Source organism: Anarrhichthys ocellatus, unplaced genomic scaffold (assembly GCF_004355925.1).
Source record: "Anarrhichthys ocellatus isolate YVR2014 unplaced genomic scaffold, GSC_Weel_1.0 scaffold42, whole genome shotgun sequence".
NCBI classification, from domain to species: Eukaryota; Metazoa; Chordata; class Actinopteri; order Perciformes; family Anarhichadidae; genus Anarrhichthys; species Anarrhichthys ocellatus.
The window spans coordinates 1,656,239-1,681,492 of NW_022280072.1; the positions used below are offsets into that span (position 1 = coordinate 1,656,239).

General features: G+C 47.0%; 2 protein-coding genes across 7 annotated transcripts in view; both read left to right on the forward strand.

The window, feature by feature from the left end:
- LOC116394937 (dimethylaniline monooxygenase [N-oxide-forming] 2-like) overlaps window positions 1–788 on the forward strand; it is a 33,572-nt gene extending 32,784 nt beyond the window's left edge. The window contains exon 11 of the mRNA XM_031868346.1: window positions 8–788. Coding sequence (XP_031724206.1) covers window positions 8–123 — 116 coding nt within the window. The 3' untranslated portion in view covers window positions 124–788. The remainder of the gene's footprint in view (window positions 1–7) is intronic.
- Window positions 789–2,054: 1,266 nt separating this feature from the next.
- On the forward strand, window positions 2,055–23,935 carry prrc2c (proline-rich coiled-coil 2C). 6 transcript variants are annotated; one of them, XM_031868361.1, is made up of 34 exons: window positions 2,055–2,435; window positions 7,605–7,774; window positions 7,959–8,133; window positions 8,807–8,916; window positions 9,760–9,885; window positions 9,991–10,292; window positions 10,399–10,475; window positions 10,586–10,731; window positions 10,825–10,912; window positions 11,391–11,571; window positions 11,675–12,329; window positions 12,423–12,595; window positions 13,046–13,322; window positions 13,909–14,119; window positions 14,203–16,719; window positions 17,346–17,509; window positions 17,633–17,787; window positions 17,873–18,254; window positions 18,381–18,463; window positions 18,543–18,737; window positions 18,825–19,082; window positions 19,274–19,366; window positions 19,480–19,581; window positions 19,684–19,855; window positions 20,163–20,381; window positions 20,500–20,621; window positions 20,719–21,005; window positions 21,121–21,394; window positions 21,481–21,591; window positions 21,755–21,949; window positions 22,416–22,540; window positions 22,728–22,854; window positions 22,952–23,203; window positions 23,294–23,935. In XM_031868361.1, exons 2-34 carry the CDS (start codon window positions 7,660–7,662, stop codon window positions 23,546–23,548), a joined length of 8,724 nt encoding a protein of 2,907 aa, XP_031724221.1. In that variant the 5' UTR covers window positions 2,055–2,435; window positions 7,605–7,659; the 3' UTR covers window positions 23,549–23,935. The 6 variants fall into 6 exon arrangements, with proteins under 6 accessions (XP_031724221.1, XP_031724223.1, XP_031724224.1 ...); XM_031868363.1 differs by having other exon boundaries at window positions 22,440–22,540; XM_031868364.1 differs by having other exon boundaries at window positions 21,121–21,352.
- The last annotated feature ends 1,319 nt before the right edge of the window (window positions 23,936–25,254 follow it).

Below are 25,254 nucleotides of genomic sequence, written 5' to 3' on the forward strand. Positions count from 1 at the left end.
GCTGCTGTGGGCTCGGCTGCCTACGTCAACATGAACAACCTTCCAGCTTTCCTACAGGATCCCACTGCACTGTTTGACAAGAAAAAGGTTACTTGCCTGCGCAGTGATTTGCAAGTCATATAATCAATTCATAATAATGCTATAAAAAAAAATCTAAATAGATAATGCTCAGCTGGCTGTCTTAATGTAAACACACTCCTTTTAACTTAACGCAACTCACATTAAGACTGCATTCATTAAAAATGCTTTAATAGACAACATTTAAAACTGTTAGTTATCGTCACTTATAGCCCTACCAACCATTTGTACAAGTATTTTCTCAATGAAACTTCGTTGATTGTACATGCACAGATGCTGTGTATGTGTGTAATCCCCAGCTGAAAATGATTCTATTCTGTTTGAATGAACAAAGGCATGTTACTCAAGTAAAAGTACTTTAAAATTGTCCCCAAGCACAGTATAAGCAAAAATAGAAAACGTTGCACAGTTTCTATTCCACTGTGACTCCATTGCCAAGCCGTCCTTGAACTAGGATAATGTACATTGGTGAATGATGCCACCCGATGGCAGCTTCAGAATCCAGCTCATGTTCGGCTTGAAAAGTCTGTATGAAACGATGTAGTCCTGTGTCTCTGCATCCTATCATGGTATTAAGGACCGCCCTCTGGGATCTCTTTGAATCTCATGTTGTCAAAGTCTGTAATATTTTGTAATATGTATTATTTTAAACAATGACATGGGTAAATTGTTTGGTAGAATCAAGACATGAAATTAAAAATCAAAAATGAGAGCAGGACAAATTGTTTAATTGTATGATTTTTTTTGTTGCATTGTGAATTATTGTTTATTTAACTGAAATTAGGAAAGGTGAGCAGAGAAGCGGAGACACTGACACAAGATGTCCGTTTCAGCACATTTACATCATCATCAATAAGTTCATTAATGGCGTTTTGGATGTAAAGATATAGAAAATTTCTTGGTTTTGAGGTAGCTAGAGAGATCAAATAAATAACCTGCATCGATCAATAATCAATGATGATTGTGGACAAATTTAAAAATGGACCTATCAGTCTTCAAACTAACCGCCTCTCGCCAACCACAAACGGACCCCGGAAGAAGAATCGTCCACGCGTGAATCGTTTGCATTTGGGTTGCCAGGTTTGGGGTTACCTATGAAATTAATGTTATCCGACGGATGACAGAGATTTTACATTTGAGGATGTATTTATTTCATCTTTTTTTAAAATTCAGCTGCGTTTGTGTGGCTGCACACTTCAACACCTCAGTTACCAAACTGTAACCTGTGAATGTAACCGCTTTATAGACCTATAAATGTACACTATAGGTACCACTCGTACAATAATAGCTATTATAGACAACAATTGGCTTCATTTAGGACACCCTCGTTTAAATGAATCCAATCACTCTCCTCAACCCAAACGCTACTATAAACAGTTGCAATTATTACTCCAGCCAACATAACAGTATTTATTAACAAATTAATATAACATTTCGATGTAAAATGTGTGCAGAAGTGTATTCACACAGTGATTGTGACTTTATGAACAGTTTTATTACTGTGTGTTTTAATTGCCTCTTATTCTCTACTATTTAATATAGCTGCATATGCTTACTACATTTTATTATAATGTTTAGCCACCAACCTTAACAGAATGTATATTAACAAGAAATGGTTTTCTTTTTTGGGCTTTATAGAGTTAAATACATGCTTATCTATACAGTAGATCTACAAATGATTTAAATCAGAATAAGATTTATTGCCAAGGATTTATTATTCAAGGAATTTGCCATAACATAAATATAAGACAGAATGTTTACAATAAAAATACGGAAAAATATACTATAACCAATGTGTACAATATAACTAATTTGTACAATTAACTTTTTGTTAGAATGAAAGATCTGTATAGTTTTGTGCAGGATGCCATAGTAAGAATGTAGGTTGCGGTCTCTTCTCTGAATGACATATAGGGGGTTTCGGGTTTGCGAGGGGGGGATGAGACGATAAATCTGGCAACAAACGGTCTGCCATCTTTGATTGTGCGACAGGCCGCGGCGCGAGCGGGGCCTCACACACAACTAAGGAAAAAACGGTGTGACACGAGATAACGGGCGTGGATAGACACGGAACCACGAGACCACCGCGCACCGGCTCCCACAGTAACGGCCGAACACACGAGGACAGACCGGCGGCTTGAGACGGCGCCGAAGACACAGAAAAACTAGTCGCCGTGCATGTGCTGGAGCGGTTTGTTGGCAGTAGCTAACGTAAGCTAACCATCGTTAGCAGGCTAGCCAGCTTTTGTAATCCGCCGGCCAGACACACGTTCGTCCACCTCAAACCAGGCCGACATCGGGATTCAAGTCGGGCCGCACATCAGCCGAGAGGACAAAGAAGGCACCGGCGGTGGCAGGTGGGTCTGCATATCGTGCGAGGTTAAAACAAATAAAGTGATGGAAGTTTAGCCCCCACAGTAGTTGATGTTTGTGTTCACACCGCGCTAAGCTAGTGTTAGCATGCTTTTGGCCACTCGAGGAAAAGGGGGGGCTGAAAGTGGATGTGATGGCGACCAGCGAGAAACGAAACAGTGCTAAACGATGCAATGCTCTGCGGCCTGCTCTCGTAACCGCTTCTCATTCTACATTAAAAATATATATATGTTCTTGTGTGTGTGCACATTTAAAGTGTTCTCGGAGACCGGTGTGGTGGAGTTCCGGGCGAAGTGGGCCTCTGCTCCCTGTCGGTATAGTTTGATTCGTGGAGAAGGATGGCCTGCAGACTCCTCAATCAGGGATTTACAGAAACATCACAATAGTGTAAATTAGGCTGGCATAACATTAAGGTTTTTGTTTTCTTCTCGGGTGCTAAATGTGTTTATGTTGAACTGAGATGTATTCCTCATTTTCATGATGTGCAGTCTTGCGTTCAGACTAGCACCGGGCTTTCCTTTTTCAGTTTCGATGTGTTGCAGATTTGGTCTTAAAGGAGCACATTTGCACTGTGTGAGTCTGTACGTTTAGGAGCTGGGCAGGCTTGGGAAGGGCTCTAAATGATTAATAAACTCTATTAGCAGATGTGGAAACCACCTGGTGGCTTACTAATTGGCATATATATATATATATATATATATATATATATATATATATATATATATATATATTATACACACACACACACACGCTTTGTTCAGGATCTGAATAGTTATAGGGAGGATATTTGCATATATTGGCTAGTCAGTGACATGTTCTGATTAATAGATCTAGTATCTTTTGGGGGGGCTTTAGCAATGAGTTAAAGAAAACAACAGATGCTAATCATTGCTGTATTAAGATTCTCTTCTCAATAAACCTGACTTTGACAAGATGGCTATCAAACGTAGTTACACACTGCATCAGTTAGTCCCCTAAAGTGTTCCCATGTGTCAAACTCAAATTGGCATTTCCAGCAACATATGCCTCTTGTCCCTTGAACCCAAGCATTTAAGCATCCAATAGGGAGGAAAAAACACACATAGCCACCTTTCAGTTTGTGGTGTGCTTATTGAAATTACTGACATCTCCCAAGGGAGACCATCTCAGTGGTATCAATTGCCTGCTGTTTGAAAACCACAATAATCTTAAGTGGCTTCCGATCCTCATCTTCTTCCATGCTTTTTGTCAGAAGAAGTTGAGTGCAATGAGCCTGATCAAAGTGAATATGAGTTGGTAGATGTTTAATGTGTGCTGTGCAGTTCAATTAATGGATATAGCAATGCATTTTTTATCTACGTGCCAGTAATCAAGTATCTTTTTATATTTATGTCCACGGCCCACTTATTATACTTATTTAATATGCAAACTGTAGTCTTATTGCTGTAACTTTGGCTAGTATAACTCAACTGCTAGAGCAGCAACAACAATGTTTACAGAAGATTTGTATCAATACTACTACTCTTATCAAACTAAATTTAAATGTATTTGTATTTTAAATGCCACTCAACTGCTAGAGCAGTAACGGTAATGTTTACAGAAGCAAAGTCACTTTACAAACTCGGTAATATTTCACTGGAAACGAATCTTAAAATGCCGATAGATTAAATAATATTCCTGAGTGAAGTTTATGAAGAGCACAGTCTGTCATTCCTCCCGTCTTCCTCGCTCGGCTGACATGATTTACTGCCTGCTGGTACCGGCTGCTTTGTCTCAGCCAGCAGATACGTTTACAAGAACAACCCAAGCTAAGCCGTTAAGACTACACCCAGACAACTTTTGTTTTAATTCTGCTTTTGCCGTTGGCAGATCTTGTGCACTGTGGTTATTTAAACTGGCTGAGAGACTGCAGACAGAGCAGTTTGAAACATCCCCTGAGCTACATGTTTATGCTCGTTGAACAGGTGTATTGATAAAGTATTGCATTGTAGCATTACAATAGAAAATCAAAAGGGACAATGAAATACAAGACTGCTCTTTCAGCAGCCATCATTTAGGCCATCGACATGACTTCTCATTATGTGACTTAACTGTTGCATTAGACGGGTCAGAGCCGTGACCCACTTTAAACAACAGATTTAGGTGCATTAGAACTGTACACACAAGTCATCTGAGCCGACCCGCTGGTTGAGTCTGGAATTAGGCTGGATCCTGCAGTGCAGAAGAGTTGTAATGGGCTATCAGGGCATAAGACTTTATAAGCAGCACTCATTCACAGGCGTGCTACAGAGAAGAGAAGAATAGTTTGATTGTAATGGTATCCTGTATTAATAGTGAACTGCAGTCAATGATCCACGATCTGAACATAATGACCCTTCACTCAGTCCTGACACTCAAACTCAGACGGTCATAGCGTAGCATCCGCCAGCTCGGACCAGGGTCTGAAAACTATCCGGCTCCGCTCCATAGACTGTGATGCAGACGTTTCAGATTTTCTTAAATTTCAGGCTGGATTTTGAGCTGGTCATGCTTCAACGTTTAGCCTGGATTGCGTGTCATAGTGATACTATACGTTTCTAAATGTACATTTCTACATAAAAGCCTGTGGAGCTAACATTAGCAGAGTACGTTAGCACATCATTAACTACCATTGGCCCTTCTGCGCTACGCTAGCTACTGAAGGTATATTGAATGTCACACGTGCTGCTTTAGCTTTCTATAAATTGGAACCGTGAAGAAAGACCTACCTGGCTTTACAGGAACAGTGTTCCTTAATTTCATTGTCTTCTGTCTGGATCTCCAGGTGATGTGCTGGTTCACTTTTAACACTTTAACACTATTTTTATCTTCTTGACCTGTGTACACGGCTGAATCAGTCTGACATCCTGGAGATGTATCCTTCAAACGCATATCGCAGACCCTTCTGTCTACTTCCCTCTGAAATCACTTTTCCCCCAAAAATTTGATAATTTTTATTTATTTTGGCCATGGTCACTTAGCTCTGACAGCTTGATGGAGTAGCAGTGGTGAGCGGAGCTTAGCGAATGATCAATTTGGGGGGTTTTGCATAGAGGATGTAAAGGTCCAGTCTTTACACAATAAGGCATTCTTAAAAACCCAGATGTTTATCAGTCATGTTTAATATAATCTGTGTGTTCTGTGGCGAGTGAGAGTCCCAGACAAACACCCTCAATCACCAAGAGTCTACTACTCTACTACTACTTTGCTAGACTCCCTGCAGTAATGGAGTTTAGAGTACTTAAAAATCAAAGTGTTCCTCCACACCTCCTGTCAAGCATCACTGCTGTGCATGACAATGCTGTACTAGAACCATTGATTTATAATGATGATGAATGCGTCCGTTTCACTCGTCAATTTTTTAATTAATTGTTTGTGATCAGTCTCCTCTGCCAAATACAGAAGCCACACAGCCACTACAGTTTCATCCATTTTAATTTTGTCTTTTTATTTTGTCGCTGTACATGGTGAGGGCACACAAATCCACAAACATGTGTCCAGTGTACTCTGAAGTGGGCAGGTTTGTCATAGCACTTAGGTCGACGGGTACTACTTTGTCCGTGTTTTGGCCGAACAGACCGAGACCGGTGAAAACGCTAAAACATGTCGTCTCCTCTTCAGATTTCAAAGTGCCCGGCTTCAGTGTCTTTTCCGACAGCTGAGAGTGTTTGTGCAGATCTTAAATCCTCGGCTGCATCAAAGTCGCCATTCCTCGTCTCGGCTTTCAGTGATCAGCAACCACTACCAGAACTGGAAAACTGTTGGAGAAGAAACTAAGCTAGAGTGTCTGTATAAGACCTGCACTGTCCCATTGCTTCGTTACTCATTTGAAGGGGTGCACATAAGCTACAACACGGAGCTCTACGTACTGCTAATGGACACTTAGGACGCCTGCTGCAGAGGCACAAAAGCTATTTGATGCGCAAGTTAACACCAGTGTAAAGACGACGATGATGCCCTCACAATACATTTTAGACCATACCTTATTTTAAGTAAGTTTTCCTTATAGCATAATACTACAGAACATAATCAAGTATCAGTTGAACTGGACAAATGAACTACTGAGGAGCTGTATTGGCTAGCATCACTACTCCTATTTAAAGACATTTCTTATGATTTGGGCTCTCATTGGTAGGGCTGCCCCCTCTTAGTCCTCGTTCGTTTGTTAGTTGACTAAGGTTATTTTTCAATTCATTATTTCAAATCTCTGGTAAACACAAGATTTAAAGTGGTGCTTTTGAGTGATTTCTTTGTGGAGAAACCCAGTTTTAGATTAAATCGATTAGTCGACGATATTGTATGAGTGTTGGTCGACTAAGAACTACTTCGGTCAAGGACTGACCTAATCATTGCACTTCACCGTATTTTACAAAATACGAGCCAGGTTGTTTAAAGGGCTTTTCTTTTAAGTGGATGTTCCAAGGCCAAGTTGCAGATAGTCTGAGCTCATCAGAGCTGTCGCCTCCCCCCAACACACACACACACACTGCTCCGTTAATAATAAATGACCCCTGTGTGACTTAGGAAAGACACTGCAGCCCCTGAACATGCTGTATCTCTGTCCATGGTGCTGCTCACTCTCATTCACTTGTGCCACCCCCATACCACAATGCAATTGGAGTTTCGTCATTGGTGGACCAGATCAGATGGCGTTCAGTCTAGACTTGTTAGACTTATGTCATGTGTGCAGGCCTCAAATCTGTAGTTTCACAAAGAAATTTAGGGGTTCTCCGATCCACCAAATCTGTATCGAAACAAATACTGACCGTATTAATTGAATCAGGTAGCGGCCAGACATGGTCGATCCACAGTTCATAAAACTTAATAAAGTTCAGTGTCTCCTGTCAGTTACATTCATGAAGTCACTGCAGGTCGGTGACTCACTGTCCTCGACTTACCTTCAATACAAATAATTCTAATGATTAATGCACTCTGCCCAAACTCCATGTTGCCGAGATAGAGATATGTTGCACAAAAGCATAGTTAGGTTTTTCGTCCTAAACCATTTGTCTCCAGAGGAGCAGATGTACGGCAGCTTTGTACACCAGCACCAGACTCTAAAGAGGTTCAGAGATATTTGTTATTGTTTAGTGTCCTGAGCCAATAACCTCCTCACCCTTCCTGTTCTTGTTTTTCCTCTCACCCCGGGTCTGTAGGAGGCTGGTTCTGGGGGCGAGGCCAGAGGACCAGACTCAATGAGTTTCAAGCGAAATGTCCGAGAAGTCAGGGCAAAGCACCAAGGCAAAGGATGGCAAAACAAAGTATGCAACCCTTAGCCTCTTCAACACCTACAAGGGCAAATCTCTGGAAACCCAGAAAACTGCAGGTAAGCCCCCACTATTGTCCCCTGTTAGTATTGCATGCAATGAATGGAGTGTTGTTGCAGTAAATGTTTGTCTTCATTGAGTTCAGTTGAGCGATGTCATATAATATAATCTTTAAGGATAATAAAGTGCTTTCCCTGGCCCTCTTAAAAACCGCTATATCTTGCTGTTCTCCTGCGTGTGAAGTGGCTGCTAGACATGGGCTCCAAAGTTTGGGCAAAGTTGCTGCCAGCCGGCGCATGCCCCCTCCGGCCAACCTGCCCAGTCTGAAGGCAGAGAACAAGGGAAACGACCCCAACGTCAACATCGTCCCCAAAGACGGTAGTGGCTGGGCATCTCGACCTGAGGGAGCGGAGGAGAGGTAAATTCAACAACTCGTGAACGTTTAGTGCATGAACAGACTGAAACTTTTGTCATAGCTCTTCTCTAAATGAAGGTGTATGTTCAGCACAGAAGAGTAACTGGAAGCGTCTTAAGGCCGCGGCTACACTTGTCTTTTTAATGACACTTTTGTCATCCGATCACGTCAGGATGCATTAACGGTTAAGTTCGTACGCGTCGAGATCGGATGTAGCTCACATTGAAATCTGATCATCCAGACCACATGCAGAGGTGGCCCGGCTCGCATCGAGTTCGGATATCAGTGAGGTGTGGACTAAAGAGGACAATCTATTGTCTTTTCAGTGGATAACATAACTCAAATTTCTCTGAAAATAAATTATTTTTTTTGAAAATTCTGTATTAAATGAGAAGATATATTTCAGTATATTTCATTAGTCAAGTATTTAATTCACACAAGAGTATACAAAACCCTATAAAATGACCTGAATCATGATAAGATTTTTATCCATATGGCCCAGTCCTAGTGTGGACAGCGTGTGGGCACAATCCGGACAATTTATAATCTCATTTTATAATCAACCGTTTCCTGATTTTGCTGTGTGTAACATCCTAAGATGGAAGAGTCTGTAAACCATGTTTCATGAGTGTTGTTAGAAACTATCCTGTTTTGTGGTTTTTTTTTTGCGCCACAGGCAATCGGAAACACCGCCACCCCCGATCAAACCACCAGTGATCCCGCCACCAGAGCCGTCTCTTGCGGCCAGCCGCTCCTGGGCCAACAGCAAGCCGACGCAGCCAGAGGGTAAATGTGCTCTTCACCTGCTCCCTTAAACATGACCCCGACTCATGAAACGCAGATACGCTGTGGTCCTTCTTGGCATTTTATTTTTTGAAGTTGCGAACACTATCCTGTACGTTTCCTTCTTGTGTCCAAACAAACAGAGGAACTATCCACTGTATGTCTACAACACTCAAACATTAGTCTGCATGGACCATCTGGTCTCTACTGAATGTGGTGATGGGTTGGTAAGGGGTGCCCTCCACCAGCTATTCTCAACCACTGGTGGGCCTCGTAGCGCCGTCTAGTGGGCCACGGAGGTACTGCCAAATGGTTATATGAAAATATAATGACAATTTGGGGTAATTTACAAAGAATTCACATGCATAAAGAACATAGTACGTTAAACAAAGCTACAAAATTACGACACATCAGGTCGAGACTAATGTGTTTTTCCACTTGGATAGTTAACGTTTCTGCCGATGCAGTGATACAAAATAAGCCTCCTCCAAAGCCTGTGGGGAGGAAATATGACCCGGAATACATTGATGCTGGATTCATAATGGCAGGCCGTGATGGCTGGGGGTCACCTCTATTATAGTCATTACAGCTGACGACACACATTTGCAGCCCAGTTTAATTTTTCTCCTTTTTTGTCATGTGTTTTTTCTAATTCATTTTTGAAAAGGTGATCCTCGGAAGTTGTTTTTTTGACAATCAAAAGTGGGCTTTAAGGTCAAAGTGCTTGAGAACCTGAGCTGTACACCAACTGAGGATTAGACCTCTCAATGCTTCTCTGTGAGTCACTGTGTTACATTCAATCTTGGGATTTCTGTGCATTCCTAATGATGTGCTCGTATCTTACAGGTGCCCCTCGCGTGAGCAGCCATTTTCAACAGGAGTTTCCCAGCTTGCAGGCGGCTGGTGAGGCGGAGAAAGGGGACGAGCAGGAAGAGGAGCCTTATGGACCAGGCCCCAGCCTCAGACCTCAAAGTAAGGCCACACTCGTGCACGTAAACGTCCACTGGGCTCTGCCTGATGTTCGAGAACCAGAGGTGCTGTAAGTCAAATTATAATTTTCTTCTCCTGTCGTGTTAGATGTTGGCAGTTGGCGTGAGGGTGGAGGCAGGAATTTGATCACCGCACCCAGCACCCCTGAGATGGACAACAAGGCTCCGGAGGAGGGTGCTACGGGCCTTGGTACCTCTACACCACCGGGGGAAGCTGAGGAGCCTGGACGAACCGTAACCACTGACGTTCAGAGGGAGAAGAGGGACGGCAGGGAGAAGTTGCCCCCGTCTGCCCCCCCTCTTCAACCTAAACTTAACGGGGGGCAGCAGCCTCCCGCTGGGGTGCCAACTCACTTTGACCCAGCTTTCAGGAGCATGATGCCACCCTATGTAAGTCTTAGTTTTATGTTCTGGACAGACCACATCACAGTCACAGTCTGTAGTTGTGTTTATCTCGTCTTGAGCCTGCGTGATGATTCCCGTCTTTGTCGTGTAGATGTTCCACGCTTATCCTCAGATGACTTCTGCTCCAGGGCAAGCAAACAGATACCCTGTTCCACAAGACGGAGCGAAGTGAGTTCCCGTCTTCATGGTTGACCTTGTATAGAGTTGAGTAAAAGGCAGTTGTTAGTTTTCCAGACCAGGTGCTATAATGTGCTTTCCTCTCTTTTTTTCCCGTGTTGGATGGTGAGGGGTCCTCGTCCAGTACGGCCCCAGCAGGGCCACCCTCAGTCCCGGCACCAGGACCCAGACAGACCCTCTATCATCAGCGCAACGGAACTTAAAGAGCTGGACAACTTAGACACCGATACTGATGAGGGCTGGGCAGGTTAGTAGCCATAACTTTGAACTTCAGTGTTAAACTACAATCAGTAGGAAAACAATATAAGTATCCATCAACCCTGTCCCTTCTGCTCTCCAGGAGCTCAGATGGAGGTGGACTACACCGAGAAGCTAAACTTCAGCGATGATGAGGAAAACCATGCTTCTAAGGAGAAAAGAGAAAACTGGTAAGTCGTTCTTTTCAACACTTTGATTGTCTTGAATTCATTATTTAGCGTCTGTGGACATTTAGATCATTTAGACATCATTTAATGGAAAGAATTATTCATTCAACGTTCGATATATTTACACAAAAAGCATTGCATGCGTGGTTCGAATTGCACTTTGCATTAAATATCTAAATCCCGATGGTATGACTTGATACGTGGCCGACAGTAATGCAAAATGATTTGAAGTAAATGTACTAAAACTATCCATCCAATCCATAAATTGCAGATGGAATACACTGTATAATGGATGATTTTATGTGCCAAATGGTTATTGCATATCAACCTACGTAAATAGTTGATGCAAAGTAAAAGGATTCAGAAATGATAGAAGTTGTCAAAGCCAATTTTATTTTTAGTGAGAGGTGTGCAACCTGAGGTTAAGAGATGGTGAACCGGGGATATTGTCAGTTGGAATAACCTGTGACATTATTTTCAGGGAGTGGATGGGTAAAGTGGAGCGTATGCGATCCCGGCCCCCAGACGGTCAGGAGGGCTGGAAGGAAGGCACTGAGGACCGTGGGGCCAGTAAAACCCCATGGGCCGATGGTGATCCCAGAGCGCCATCACCTGGCATTATGGGGCAGTACAATAAGTCAGCTGCCCCACAGGACTACCAGGTAAAGCTGGATATGCGATACACAATCCTCTAATCATGTGTGCACTGTTTATTTACCAGCAAGGTGATGAGTCTGTATCTGTGCTCATTTCTCGATCCTCTAGGGCGCCAGTCGTTCTGTCGGTGGCGGAGCCCAACGTGTGACCAAACCACAGGCTGCAGCAGCACCCGGTGCCGACGAGGACCCTGAAGCCTGGCGACAGAAGCGCAAGAAGCCTCAAGAAGTTTCTGAAGCCGTAGAGCGAGCGAGGCGGCGGAGGGACGAAGAGGAACGGCGGATGGAAGAACAGCGGCTCGCCGCTTGCGCTGAAAAACTTAAACGTCTCAATGAAAAACACCGCCCGGCGAATGAGAGCAAATCTCCTCTTCCTCCGACCACCAATGATGAAGAGGAAGCTGTCCAAGAGGAAGAGTCCTCATCAGCTCCCGCTCGTGTATCCAGTCCAGAACCTTCGATCCCAGTTTCACAATCGCAGGTCCCGATCGTGGAAGCTCCTGTAGCCGAGATGGTGGACCAAGACGAGGAGAGGGTGGAGCGAGAACTAGAGAGCGTAGAACCAACTGTAGAGGAGGAGGAGGAGGAGGTGCTCTTGCCTCGTCAGCCCAGCCCCCCCGTCCAGATACCTGTGGCCGTAGCTCCAGAGCCTGTGAGCGAGGAAGAGAGCTCCTCGGTTGAGGTCGTCCCGCTGATGGAGGAGAACCAGGTAGACGGGACAACAGTGCCTATCCGAGACTATTTCAACATAGAGGACAACAGAGGTGAGCTAGCTTGTGTGTACATGATCGTTGTACATTTACGACTGACTGCCATTCTTTCAGTCATTGATGCCCATTGGTTTTGTCGTCCTGCAGTGGATGAGCCCCACCTGTCTCTGCCTCACATGGACACCCCCAGTGGTGAGGAAGTCCCTGTGGCACCACCACAGCTGGAAGGAGAAGCAGCAGCTGCTATGCGTCCCTCTCTTACCTCAGGCTATTCCAAACAGTTTCAGAAGTCTTTACCGCCTCGTTTCCTCCGACAGCAGGTAAGGACTTCCACATCTGGCTTCTTCAGTCAGTAACTGCTCGCTGAATCGTAATATGTGGGTGTGTCAGCGACTAGAGGTCTAGTAGGGGACTTGATAATGAACATTAGTGTTTACACTTTAAAATTAACATAAGAAAAGAACATTAAAGGTTAATTACATCTTTCCACAGAGGACATGTTGACTTTATAGTCAGTTAAGTACAGGTGTACATCAGTGTATTACTGTGAAATATTCAAAAAACTAGGCTACGGTGCTGTCACATATTTGCTTGGGTCGGAGCGTTTAGTGATCATAGGTGGCAAATTTCAAAGCAGTGTGTTGTCCGATCAACCAGATATAACTTTCATAAGACGACCTCTTTCTTTTGATGTAGTGGATATCATTAAAAGCAAACTATCTTTATTGATCTTAACTTTTCTTTGTTACTCTTTCCTGTTGGTCTTGTAGGAGCAGATGAAGCAGCAACAATGGCAACAACAGCAGCACCAGAGTGGGGGCTCTGTGTCTCCCTCAGGTGGTGCTGGTGGTGGTGGTGGCGGCAGCGGCGGCATTCCAGCTCCGCAGCAGCAACAACACCGCTCCATGTATCAGCCCATCGGCCCCCACCACCAGCACCTGGCCTCCATGGGGTTTGACCCCCGCTGGCTCATGATGCAGTCCTACATGGACCCCCGCATAATGTCGGGACGTCCTCCCATGGACATGCCAACTAACATTCACCCCGGTAAGAAGTTATGTGGATAAGAATTACAGAGTGTACGAGTATCTTTGTTTGTGATTAATGTGCCGACAAGCTGACAGATGTGCCAGACGACACGTTTATGCCCGGCAGCTCGTCTGCAGATTTTTTTTTTCCGCTTGTCGCTCACGATTCACAGCAGAAATAAAAAGGGAAAATTATATTTTGACAGTATATTGACATACCAGCAGCATTACAACAGTTTCAATGCGTATATCTGTATGACGTGTCAGACGTGAAAAAAGTTATTTTATTTTTCACACCTCCTGTTTCAAAATAAGAGCCATCTAACGTGTTTATGTTGATGGAATCCCTTCATTTGTTAACACAAGGCTTTTATTCTGAAGTATTTGCAGGACAGTGTTGTGGAAAATGCAGTAACTTGCATGGCTCAATAGATTAATAGAGTTTTTAATTGTTGTATTGTCATTATTTACGAATAAGCTCAGGCTTTTCCCCCATTTTCTGTCTAAAATAGACATAAATAGCATTTAAAATGTAATGAAAAACATTTTGGCCATTATGAAAGGAAAACCTGGGCGTTAACGTTGGTCTGTTTTGTCATCTCCAGGGAGAATGCCTCCTAAGCAGATTGTGCGCAGAGAGCCTGGTGACAACTCCAGCTCCAGCTCTGACTCCTTCGACCATTTGACCCGACCAATCCGTGACCACGGCCTGCCGTCAGACTCGCGCATGGTTTGGGGATCGGACCCGTACCCACAGTCGGAGACGCTACCGTCTGTAACTCCCCCAAAAGGACGGGATGATAACAAGGAGCCGAGGTAAATAGAAGTACATGACATCATAAGAAAAATCTTTTATTTTCTGCACATGCCTATACCTAATGACAATTGTGTCTCTACAGGATGGACTCTGCTTTGGATCTGGACCGGGGTCTCCCAGCGATGTATCCCCAGGACCACAGTGCATTGGACTCTAATAAAAGTAACTTCTTCCAGGACCCTACAGAGTCCCTGTCAGCGTTTACCCAGGACCCAGAGGACCCGCCAGGGCCTCTAGACGGCGTCCCCGTAGGCTCAGCCTTTGATGCTGAGGAGCCGGGCCTACCCAGTGGGGAAGAGGTAGAAGCTCTTGGTCAGGCTATGCTCCAGAGGAGTGTCTCCCAGGGCTCCAGCCACTCCCTCAAGCTGGATGAGCCCATGTTTGATGGGCTATCCCTGGGTACGAAATCTCTAGAGCTACAGGACACGGGAGAACAGGCTGATGATAAGCCCCAGAATGAACTCTACCCCCAAGCTGTGGTGACTAGCAACAGGGCTACACCTCCTGCTGATGGATTACACAAACAAGAGAAGCTGCCTCTGCCAGCTTCTAGCAAGCAGAAAGCTGAGCTGCGCTGGGCTGCTAGATCAGGCGCCGGACGCAGAGAAGGACCAGGGGGAGAGAGACCTGTCCGCAGGTCTGGGCCAATAAAGAAGCCTGTCCTAAGGGACATGAAAGAAGAGCGAGAACAAAGAGAAGAGAGAGAGAAGCGTCACGAGAGAGGGGAAAGAGGGGAGAGACTGGAAAGAGGGGAGAGACTGGAGAGAGGGGAAAGAGGGGAAAGAGGGGACCGGTCCAAAAAGGATCAGCCATCCAAACCTCCTTCTGCAGCTGCTGCTGTGTCTGAGGGCTCCAGACCTCAGGTTGAGGGCAAGAGAGAAGTGGCTGAGGCCGAGGAAACACCGACTGGCCATCAGAGAGTCAGAGACTCCCAGCCTTCAACTGGGCCTCCCACCTCTTCCTCTCAGGAAGAGAAAGTAGACAAACCGCCCAGCAATGACAAACACCCGGAACCCAAACTGCCCTCCAGGAAGGAGTCCAATCTTCCTCCACGTTCCTACCGGCGAGAGGAGAGGGAGCGGGAACGTGAGAGGGAGAAGGAAATGGACCGAGACAGAGACCGAGACAGAGACAGAGACCGAGACCGAGATAGAGAGTGGCCTGCCGACCCAAATTTCAAAGCACGTGGTCGAGGGGAGTATTACGCCAGAGGACGGAGCTACCGGGGAACTTACGGCGGCCGAAGCAGGGGGGGTCGTGGTCGAAGCCGAGCAGAGTTCAATTACAGAGAGCCCCGTTCACGCTCTGATTTACCTTCTGTTGGAGGCGCTGCTGCCTTTCGCAACAGAGAAGAAAGCGAAACGCGCAGCGAGAGCTCAGACTTTGAGGTTATACCAAAACGTAGACGGCGCCGTGGTTCAGACACAGATTCTGAAAGTGAAGGTGGGAGAGAGTCTGCCAGTGATACTGGACCGTCTGACCGTGAGCCGAGCACCAAACCTAGCCATCCATTGAGACGAGAGCTCCCTGGGGAGCCCCGGCCTGGGCCCCACAAGCCAGGCTTTGGACCTCCTCACATGGGGGAAAGAGTTGGACCCAGAGGGGATGATGACGGCAGACCCAAGCCAGGATTCCTCCTGAAAGGAGAGCCTTCTCGGCGAGGAAGAGGAGGATTATACAGTAGACGAGGTGGAGCAAGGGAGCGCGGCGGCCCTCGCTCAGGCCCTCTCAGACGGCCAGGAGCTAGAGAGTCCTCTTCTCAGTGGCCCTCTAGACCCATGGAGACATTCAGGCCTGAGGACACCGAGTCCACCTCAAGATATGACAATCCTGCAGCTGACCGACGACACCCACGGTCTGATGGCAAGAGATTTGGAGACATGGCTCCCCAGAGTAGTAGAGAAAGGCCTCGTCGGTCCAGACCAGCGCGGCCCCCAAGGCAAGATAAACCTCCCCGCTTCAGGCGCTTGAAGGAGCGGGAGGCTGCAGTGTTAGCTAATGGAGAAACAGCCCCAAGTCCTGTCCCTCTACTCCCAGTGCCTGCTGTCTCTAGCTCTGCCCCGGCCCCCATCTCGTTCTCCCCGACCCGGTCTAGAGCTCCAGGAACCCCGGTCACTGTGCCTGCTGAAGTGGCAGCCACTACGTCAGCAACCGACTTGTCCTCTCCTACGGATGCACCCTTGCCTGAGACCAGCAGCCCCACCATTGCTGCAGCCGGCACCAAGTCCCCTGACTTGTCCAACCAGAACTCTTCGGATCAAGCCAATGAGGAATGGGAAACTGCGTCTGAGAGCAGCGACTTCAACGAAAGGAGAGAGCGAGAAGAAAGGAAAGGAGCACTGGAGGCCGCTAATGAAGCAGCCACTGCCTCGGCCCCGGCTCCTGCACCCCCTCAGGGCTCTTTGACCCCCAATAGAAGCCCTCCCGATGGAGGTGTGACTCCAAGACGCGAGGGGGCTCCCGCAGCCAAGAGGAGTTTCTCAAGTCAGAGGCCTACAGAGAGGCAGAATCGTAGAGGCAACAGCGGAGCCAAACCAAGCCGGAGCTACGCAGGGGGCAAGGGGGAGAGGAGGGGAGGGGCCAAAACCGGCCGCAAGGGGTGAGTTTTGAACAAACGAGCTTTTGTGTGTTGTTAAGCATTTACTTTGTCTGCTTACATTAACACTTAACACAATGAAGCTGCCTCAATGAACAGTGTGCAGTAGAATAATACTGGAGGTTTATTCACCTACAATAAACCTTTTGTGTGGTGTTCTTCCTCATTAAGTGCATTTCACTAGTGCAGAAACATGTATCAGGAAGCTCTGGCCGATATTGCCTGTCCAAGTTGACTTTGGCTGTTAAAAGGATTCTCCGCTTGGTTAGGTTACTTTATTCAAGTGTCCATCAAAGTGTTAAAAATAGCTAAATGTGTGGTAGTATTTTTAGACTCCAATTGTACCTTGACAGAAGCATTTGAACATTTTCTCTCTTCATCCATCTGGTGCATCAACACTCGAGCCGTTCGTCTACTTCACTCAAAGGACGGTTAACAAAAGAGGCCTCCTTTTTTTTTTTTTTTTTTTTTTTTTTTTTTTTTTTATTACAGAATTAATTTACATTTTAAGTGTTTCAGGCTCCTTCACCACTTCACTGTTCTCACCAACATTAAAATGTGTCGCGTAGTCTCTCTTTTGGGCCTTTATTTTTCTCTCTGTCCCGAACGTGCGTCTCTGATACAAACAGCCCTGCGGCCCAGCAGAACTCAGAAGGTGGAGCACAAACAGCTGGGGGAGCGTCCCAGAGGCCTACAAAAGACCAGTCCGGCCGGCGCAAAGAGGAGGCCAAACAGGCCGCTAAGAAGCCCAAAGAGAATGCTCTCTCTCAGTTTGATCTCAACAATTACGCCAGTAAGTAACAGTTATACTCTGACACTCTTTTTCTTGCTGATAAGCTAGGAACCTACACTCGGCTCTAGCTGATCATAACATTGAATGTAAATGTCTCGATCCGCTTTTGTCCCGTCACTGTAGGTGTTGTGATCATTGATGACCACCCTGAGGTCACCACCACAGAGGACCCACAGTCCAACACCAACGATGACGGCTTCACTGAGGTGGTGTCCCGCAAGCAACAGAAACGCCTGCAGGACGAAGAGAAACGGAAAAAGGAAGAGCAGACGCCTCAGGTAAGAGGGGGGGCTTTCACCACATAGTTAAAAACAGCAATGCAATACTTTGACACAGTATAATGTACATATTCTATTCCTACAGAACTGGAGTAAAAAAGGCTCTGGTGAGAAGGGCAGAGGGGGCGGAGGAAAGCTGCCACCAAGATTTGCTAAAAAGCAGTCATCGCAGCAGCAACAGCAACAGTCCTCACAGTCTCAGCCTCCTGCAGTCCCTACACCTCAGGCCCCACCACAACCCCTCATTTCTGCTCCCCAGCATCCTCACCTCGCCCCCTCCCAGCCCACCGCATCCCCCCAGACTCTGGAAGGAACAGTGGCTCTACTGCCCTCCATCCCCGCTGCCACTGTGGACTTTACCTCAAAGAGTTTACCTCCCGCGCCTGCGCAGACGCACAGCACCCTGGGTACAGAGCTGTGGGAGAACAAGGTGGCGGGCTGCACTGTCCTTCCTGATGTCAAGAAGCGTGAGTGGATAAGTTGATTCTTGTTAAAAACAATGTCTTAAATTTGTCTCGGTTCCTGAATCTTGTGATGCAGGAGGGGATTTATCAGCCAGCTCTGGTCTGACACATGTAATGTGTTTATTCCAGTTGGTCCAATCAGCCCTCCCCAGCCACCTTCTGTGAGTGCCTGGAACAAACCTCTTACCTCCTTTACTGGCGCTGTCACTGAGGTATGTTGAACACGCCCGTCTCCTTTTGTCCAGCGTGTCCTTTTGGCTAAATGATAAACCTTCAAATGTGTCGTTTCAGGGTGTGAAGCCTGGATCAGAGGGCGGTGTGGAATTGGCAATAGACTGTATTCAGTTTGGAGCGCCGTCGTCTGCAGGCAGCACCGACAGTGATGGAGTTCCAGCGTTGCTAGAAACAGTCTCTGAAAACAAACTACCTGCTCCCAAAGAACAGAGACAGAAACAACCTCGAGCTGGCCCGATCAAAACACAGAAGGTAGCTCAGCCATGGAGGAAACTCGCTGTTTGAACAACACTCATTCCTATGAATTCATTTAAATATTGAATCTCTCCTTCTCTCCAGCTTCCTGAAATGGAACCAATGGAAACCAAGGAGTACAAGCCAGGTCCCATTGGTAAAGAGCGCTCTTTAAAGAACCGCAAGGCCAAAGACGCACGTGGAGGAGAAGGGGAGGGGATGGAGGGAGGAGTCCCTGGAGGAGTTGTCAGTAGAGCCACAGACTCCAGTCCTCCCACCAGTGACACCACAGTACCAGAGCTGGGAGGAGACTTCGAGGGCATGATCACAGTCCCCTCAGCGGAGTACAACAGTAACTCTAAGGTACGTCGGTGTCACATGAGCACACAGCCAGGCTTTAAATACAGAACAATTATTCACATTTTTGCCCACTTTTGACAGCCCTACATTGTTCCTTTTAGGCTGTTAATACACCGAGCCCTGAAACCTGTACGCTTTTAAGTAGTATTTCTGCAGTATAACATGTGTGCTGAATTTATGTCTTTCCCTCTCAGGAGTCTGTCACTGACTACACCACTCCCTCCTCCTCACTGGCTGACAGTGTTCCTACAGGAGTGAACAAAATAGAAGAGAGTTTGGTGGCAAGTGTGAGTACACGTCCTTGTTTTGTACAGCTTTTTTTAAATATTTGAAGAGATCACACGTGCCATAATACCGATGCTTTAATCCTAAACACTGGGGTGTCTTTGATGCGTTTCAGGTGGCGCTACCGCACTCATTGCCACTTCCTCGACGAGAGACCCTGCAGCAGAGCTCCAGCCTTAGCACCGTCTCTCCCGCTACCGTTGACCTAACACTGAAGGTACGTAGAGAAATTAAAAGTTGTTTTGAGTGGGCTGTCCCGCTACAAAACGTTTCAGTGAAACATAACCCGAGCGTTTCTTTCTTTCTGTCTCCTCCTCAGATGGAATCGGCTCGTAAGGCGTGGGAGAACTCCCCGAGTCTGGAGAAGAACTCTCCGGCCACTTCCTCTTCCTCCCCCATCACCTCATGTGCGTCCTCGTACTCCACCTTCTCCTCCGCCTCCATGCCGCAGATCCCCGTGGCTTCTGTCACCCCCAGCACCTCACTGTCAGGTAACATGACTCCAAATTAGAAAGGGGGGTTATATGAGGTAATCCATAGTCGGTGTATCACCTACAGTAGATGGCACACCCAAAGTTCTGAGAAGGAGAGTACCAGCTCGGAGCAAAGCATTGTTCTGCTGTGGACGTATTTTAGACACCTAAAAATGTTTAGAATGTTTTCTCTAACGGTGCTTCTTGACACCTTGTTTACCACTGACATTCTGCAGTACACTGACTTTGTTTTGGGATTTCCCCTTGTGTGACACCTCCTTTGTGGTCTCTTGTATTCACCGTGTGTTCATCTCCACCCCTGCAGGTGCTGGCACCTATACGACGTCATCGCTCAGCACCAAGACCACCACGGCCTCTGACCCCCCCAACATATGCAAGGTGAAGCCCCAGCAGCTGCAGGGTGGAAGTCTGTCCTCCAGCAGTAGCAGCAGCAGCAGCAGCTTCTCTCAGCTGGGCTGCGTGCCGACCCTCCTGGCCCAGCAGCAGCAGACCCCACAGGTGTACGTCTCTCAGTCTGCAGCAGGTGAGAGACGCATGGCACCGAATCAACATATTCATCCACCTATCTATTTTTATTTGTAGATATTTAGTTTTGTATTTTAAAGGCTAAATAGCTAATATTGAAACCCATGTCTGTCGAGGTTCTGCAGCTCAGATTCCAGCCTTCTACATGGACACTAGCCACCTCTTCAGTACCCCCCACCCTCGCTTGGCTCCTCCCTCCCTGGCGCAGCAGCAGGGCTTCCAGCCCGGCATCTCACAGGTACGGTTTTCTGTTTCAGCAACATGCTGTAGGAATGTTTGTTTTTTTTTAATGTTGGAGGTAAAACTACCTGCGTTTCTTCTCCACCTTTTTATAGGCGACAGCAGTGCAGCAGATTCCCATCCCTATCTACGCTCCACTGCAAGGTCAGCCGCAGCACCAACACCAACACCAACACCAGCCGCAGCACCAACACCAACACCAACATCAGCCGCAGCACCAACACCAACATCAGCCGCAGCATCAACACCAACATCAGCACCAACACCAACATCAGCATCAACACCAACACCAACACACACATCAGGCTCAGCTCGGACTCAGTGCTGGTCCCCCAGTCTCCCAGCAACAGGACCTGTTCAGCTCCTCACTGCAGCCTTACAGGTAACTCACAACACTGCACTCGTATTCTGTTCTCTGCTCCAACACGCTCAGTACTGCTGAACCGCCAGTGTGCTGTTGTTCGCTCATCCGATCCCACGTCCTGATCCGTCCTCAGGTCTCAGCAGGCGTTCATGCAGAGCAGCCTGTCGCAGCCCTCCATGATGCTGTCGGGGCCGTCGCTGCACAGCTATGCCGGCGTCCAGGCGTCTGAGCTCGGCAAGCCTCAGTCTAGTCTGGCCTATCAGCAGGCCTCCTCCACCCAGCACATTCCCATTATGTTTGAGCCGCAGCTCAACCAGCCCTCTGGCATGGGAGGCTCCCAGCTCATTGACACGCACCTGCTGCAGGTAACCAGTCTGCACAAAGGATCTGTCCCACTCAGCCTCATGGTATTGACCAACACCTTACTGACCCCTACATTTATTTGTTAATGTGTTTGTGTGTTCCATCTGACATATCTGTGTCTGTGCTTCAGGCCCGACAGGGGATGAGTCAGCATTCTAACATGTACTCGGGACAGGTGCAACAACACGGCCAGAGTAGCTACTACAGCAACACCCAGTCGCCCAGCTCTGCAATGCAGCAGGTAACCTGCATGCAAACATAAGTTTATAAACCTCTTATATCGCTTTTGTTGTGTTGGTGGTTAAACAAAGACCTTAATCCAGTGGTTTAAATCAGCAAAGCGGCACAACTTCCTTTTGATTGGTGAATGATTTGATCGTTTGCGTGTCTTAATCTCTCTCCAGATGACGGTCTCAATGCCCAGCTCCCAGCTGTCCCTGTCTAACTTTGGCTCGGGTGGAGGCCAGCCCCTCCTGGCGCTGCCTCCCACTCCTCCCCAGGCCCAGCCCCCCAACATCAACCGGCAGCCCCCGGTCTCCCAGCCATACCGAGGCATCATGGGCCCCAACCACAGCATGATGCAGCCTCCGACCAGCAAGGTACTGTCGTGCTGCTATTCTCAACCACTGGGAGTCATTTAAAGCGAGCTGTTCTTATATCTAAATAGTTCAGCACTAGCATGAATACAAAATGTCATTAAAATGCATAATTTCAGAGACTTTTGCATATCATCACAATACATCAAGTAGAGTTGTTGGCTAGCTACTGTTCCCTCGTATGAAGTGAAACAAAATGTGTTTAACCAGAGAGTGATGTGGGAGACGACGCTACTCTAGTAAAAGCTCCAAAGCATGTAGTGATGAAATATGAACACATTAAATATGACTTTATAATGGCAGGGGTGAGGGTAAGCTGAATATTTGTCCAGGTCATTACAGCTGGCAGTAGCATCAGACATAATCCTTTTTAAAGACTCTGAATTGTGCCTTAAGATAAGAGGTTGAGAACCCTCCTGTAGTGTGAATCTCTTGCTGATTTAGATTTCTAAAGCTGGAGTTGGAACAGTTTTTGTGTGTGGACACTTTGCAGATGGACATGGATCTGAAACTCTTTGGCAGTGGGATGGATGTGAAGCCCGGAACCCCTCCTATCGGCGCCCGGAGCACCACGCCCACCTCCAGCCATTACAGGTACCCCCTATAGATTCACATCGGACACGAGCAACACGTATACAACAAATGTAAATATGTGTGTACACAAGCAGCACCAAACAGTCTCTCATTTATTTTATTCATAAGATGTTTGTCGCCAAGTTAGCACTGTATCTAGTTCGGTTCATGTGTTATTTATGATGATCGTTTCCTCCTCCGCCTGCAGAGCGAGCTCCACGTCTCCCAGCAGCCAGTCCAGTAAGATCAACAGCATGCTGTACCAGAAGCAGTTCCAGGCTAGCTCTGCCGGCATGAGGATGGCGCAGCACTTCCCTGGCCAGTTCAACCCACAGGTAGATTAATCTCACCTGTATTTAGATGGATTGGTATCAGCATGAAGGTTAAATGTCAAGCATCCATTTATTTCCTGTTTCTTCCTCTTCATTTCAGATTCTGTCTCAGCCCAACATCGTGTCTCCTCTGGTTCGACCTCCTCACGTTAACTCGTTTGCTGGAGGCATCCAGCGCTCTCCCATGGGCCCCCCGATGTCGCCCAATATGGGAGGTGGTCTCATGCCCCATCCCCGCCCTCTGCACCCTCAGCACCCACAGCACAGCCAGCACCCTCCCAGAGGACCTCCCGGTCCCTCGCTTGCTCCCAGAGGCACACAGGCGGCTATGAAGGCTGAGCAGGACCTAAAGGTCTGGTTCCCCGTTTTATCAGACGATGAAGTAATCTTTCAGTGATTGGTGGCTTTGGCTTATTTTGATCGTGTCTTCATCACTCTGCAGGCAAAGCAGCGGGCCGAGGTGCTCCAGGCCACTCATAAGTTCTTCTCGGAGCAGCAGCAGCTCAAGGCCGCCCCGCAAGTCAGCAAAGTGTCGCGGCTCGATCAGGGGGGGAAACCCCCGCTCGACGCCTCCGCCCCAATCCACCAGGCCATGGGCGAACGCCCGGATCCCGACAAACCTCCCATCTCCTCGGCCAAGCCCGTCCGGACTGGCCCCATAAAACCGCAGGCCATCAAACCAGAAGAGGGCAAGTAAAGAGCGGCGGAACCCTCTTCAGATGACAATATGAATGGATGGGAGAGAGAGGATCGAGCACCTTTCACTCAGTCGCCGCCTCATATCAGCCCTGGGGGGGGACAGTGGGGGGGGGGGGGGGGGGGGGGGGGGGGGGGGGGGGGGGTGCGAGTTAATGGTGGAGGAGGCACTGTCCCGCCTACACATAATCCTCCTCCTTTCTTCCCCTATCTTGTCCCACTGTAGGTGGCGGCGTTTTGAGTCCATCGTATTTAGAAGCCGATTTAAAATGGCTGCACAAGTTGTTCCACAGAGATCTACTCAGACGGTAGATCGGAGGAGAGTTGGAAAGAAAATTCGAAAATGAGATTTGCTGCTGAGTTTGCCTTTTTTTTCTTTTTTTTTTTTTTTTTTTTTTTTTTTTTTTTAATTGCTTTTTTTTTTTTTTGCCTTTTTTTTTCTTTCCCCCCCCCCCCCAAGATACGATCGCGCATATTATAGGAGAACGCTGTTTTTGTTAAACGAAAGAATCAGTTTTTTTTTTTGTTTTTTTTGTGTAGTCGAAACAATCTTGTTAAGGAGATGTCATTTTAGCCAAGCACACTTTGTGTTGGTCATAACTAGTCACGTGGAAATGCACCTCGATTACCACACACTCACATTTCATCCACGGTCACCGCACACAGTCGTGCAATCAGAAACTTCTCGTCTTTTTTTTTGTGTTTTTACCAGAACGGAAATGTGAAAAATTAAAGCAGTTGATTGAAATGAATGATTTTTTGATTTATCGATAAGTCTGCCCGTGAGCTTATGCTCCTGCCTTCTGCTCTCATCTCCTCGACCGAGAATTACTGATGTGTTGGGATGCGTGTGTGTTTGTGGCATCGTAGCTGGACTCCCCTGTTTATCTGGCCAAAGGTTAAAGCAGCGCAGAGAAGACGTCACCGCCTTTTGTTTTTGGGGGATTTTAAGGAGTTCTGATTGGACTTTACAGGATCACTACATAAAGCTACTCTCACACACTCATTTCACTGCTTCCTTGCTGTCACACAAACACACACCTATACACACTTCACTGTAAAGCACCCAGGCCTGCTGCTATTGACTGATTTCAGTGCCCTTAGCTAGAGAATAGCTGCAGGATAGGGCTATTTTAGAGGAATAGAAACGGTGAGGAGTTAATGGGTGAAACAGTAGAAAACTCAAGTGTGTGTGTGTGTGTGTGTGTGTGTGTCTCTCAACCCTCACGAGGACGGAGAACAAGAAAAAAAAAAAAAAAAGCCTCAAGTTCAGAAGCGTTTAAGCAGGACGACACTTATTGTTTAGTTGTCTTTACTGATGAGAGCAATCAGCGCTGTGTTCTGTCTCCGCCTCACCTCCGCTGGCTGTCCCACCCACAATGCTTTCATCTCGGGGTTGTGGCGACGAGGGCCCTTCAGAAATGTACAGTAGTATGCACCCTGGGGTGGGGGGGGGGGGGGGCGCCCCCCCCCCCCCCCCCCCAGGGGGGGGAAGAGTCCTTTCTTTGAAGGATGGATGAGGGAGGGAGGGAGGGAGGGAGGGAGGGAGGGAGGGTAATGATTTTGTTTTGTTGAACTTGTACAGGGGTTTCATCGCTGTATTAAAATATGTACGGTCTTATTTACATTCTCTTGGTTTGGTTACAGAAACTAATAAAATAATATACTGTTGAGATGTTTGTCAGTGATGCCTGGTTTGTACTTTCA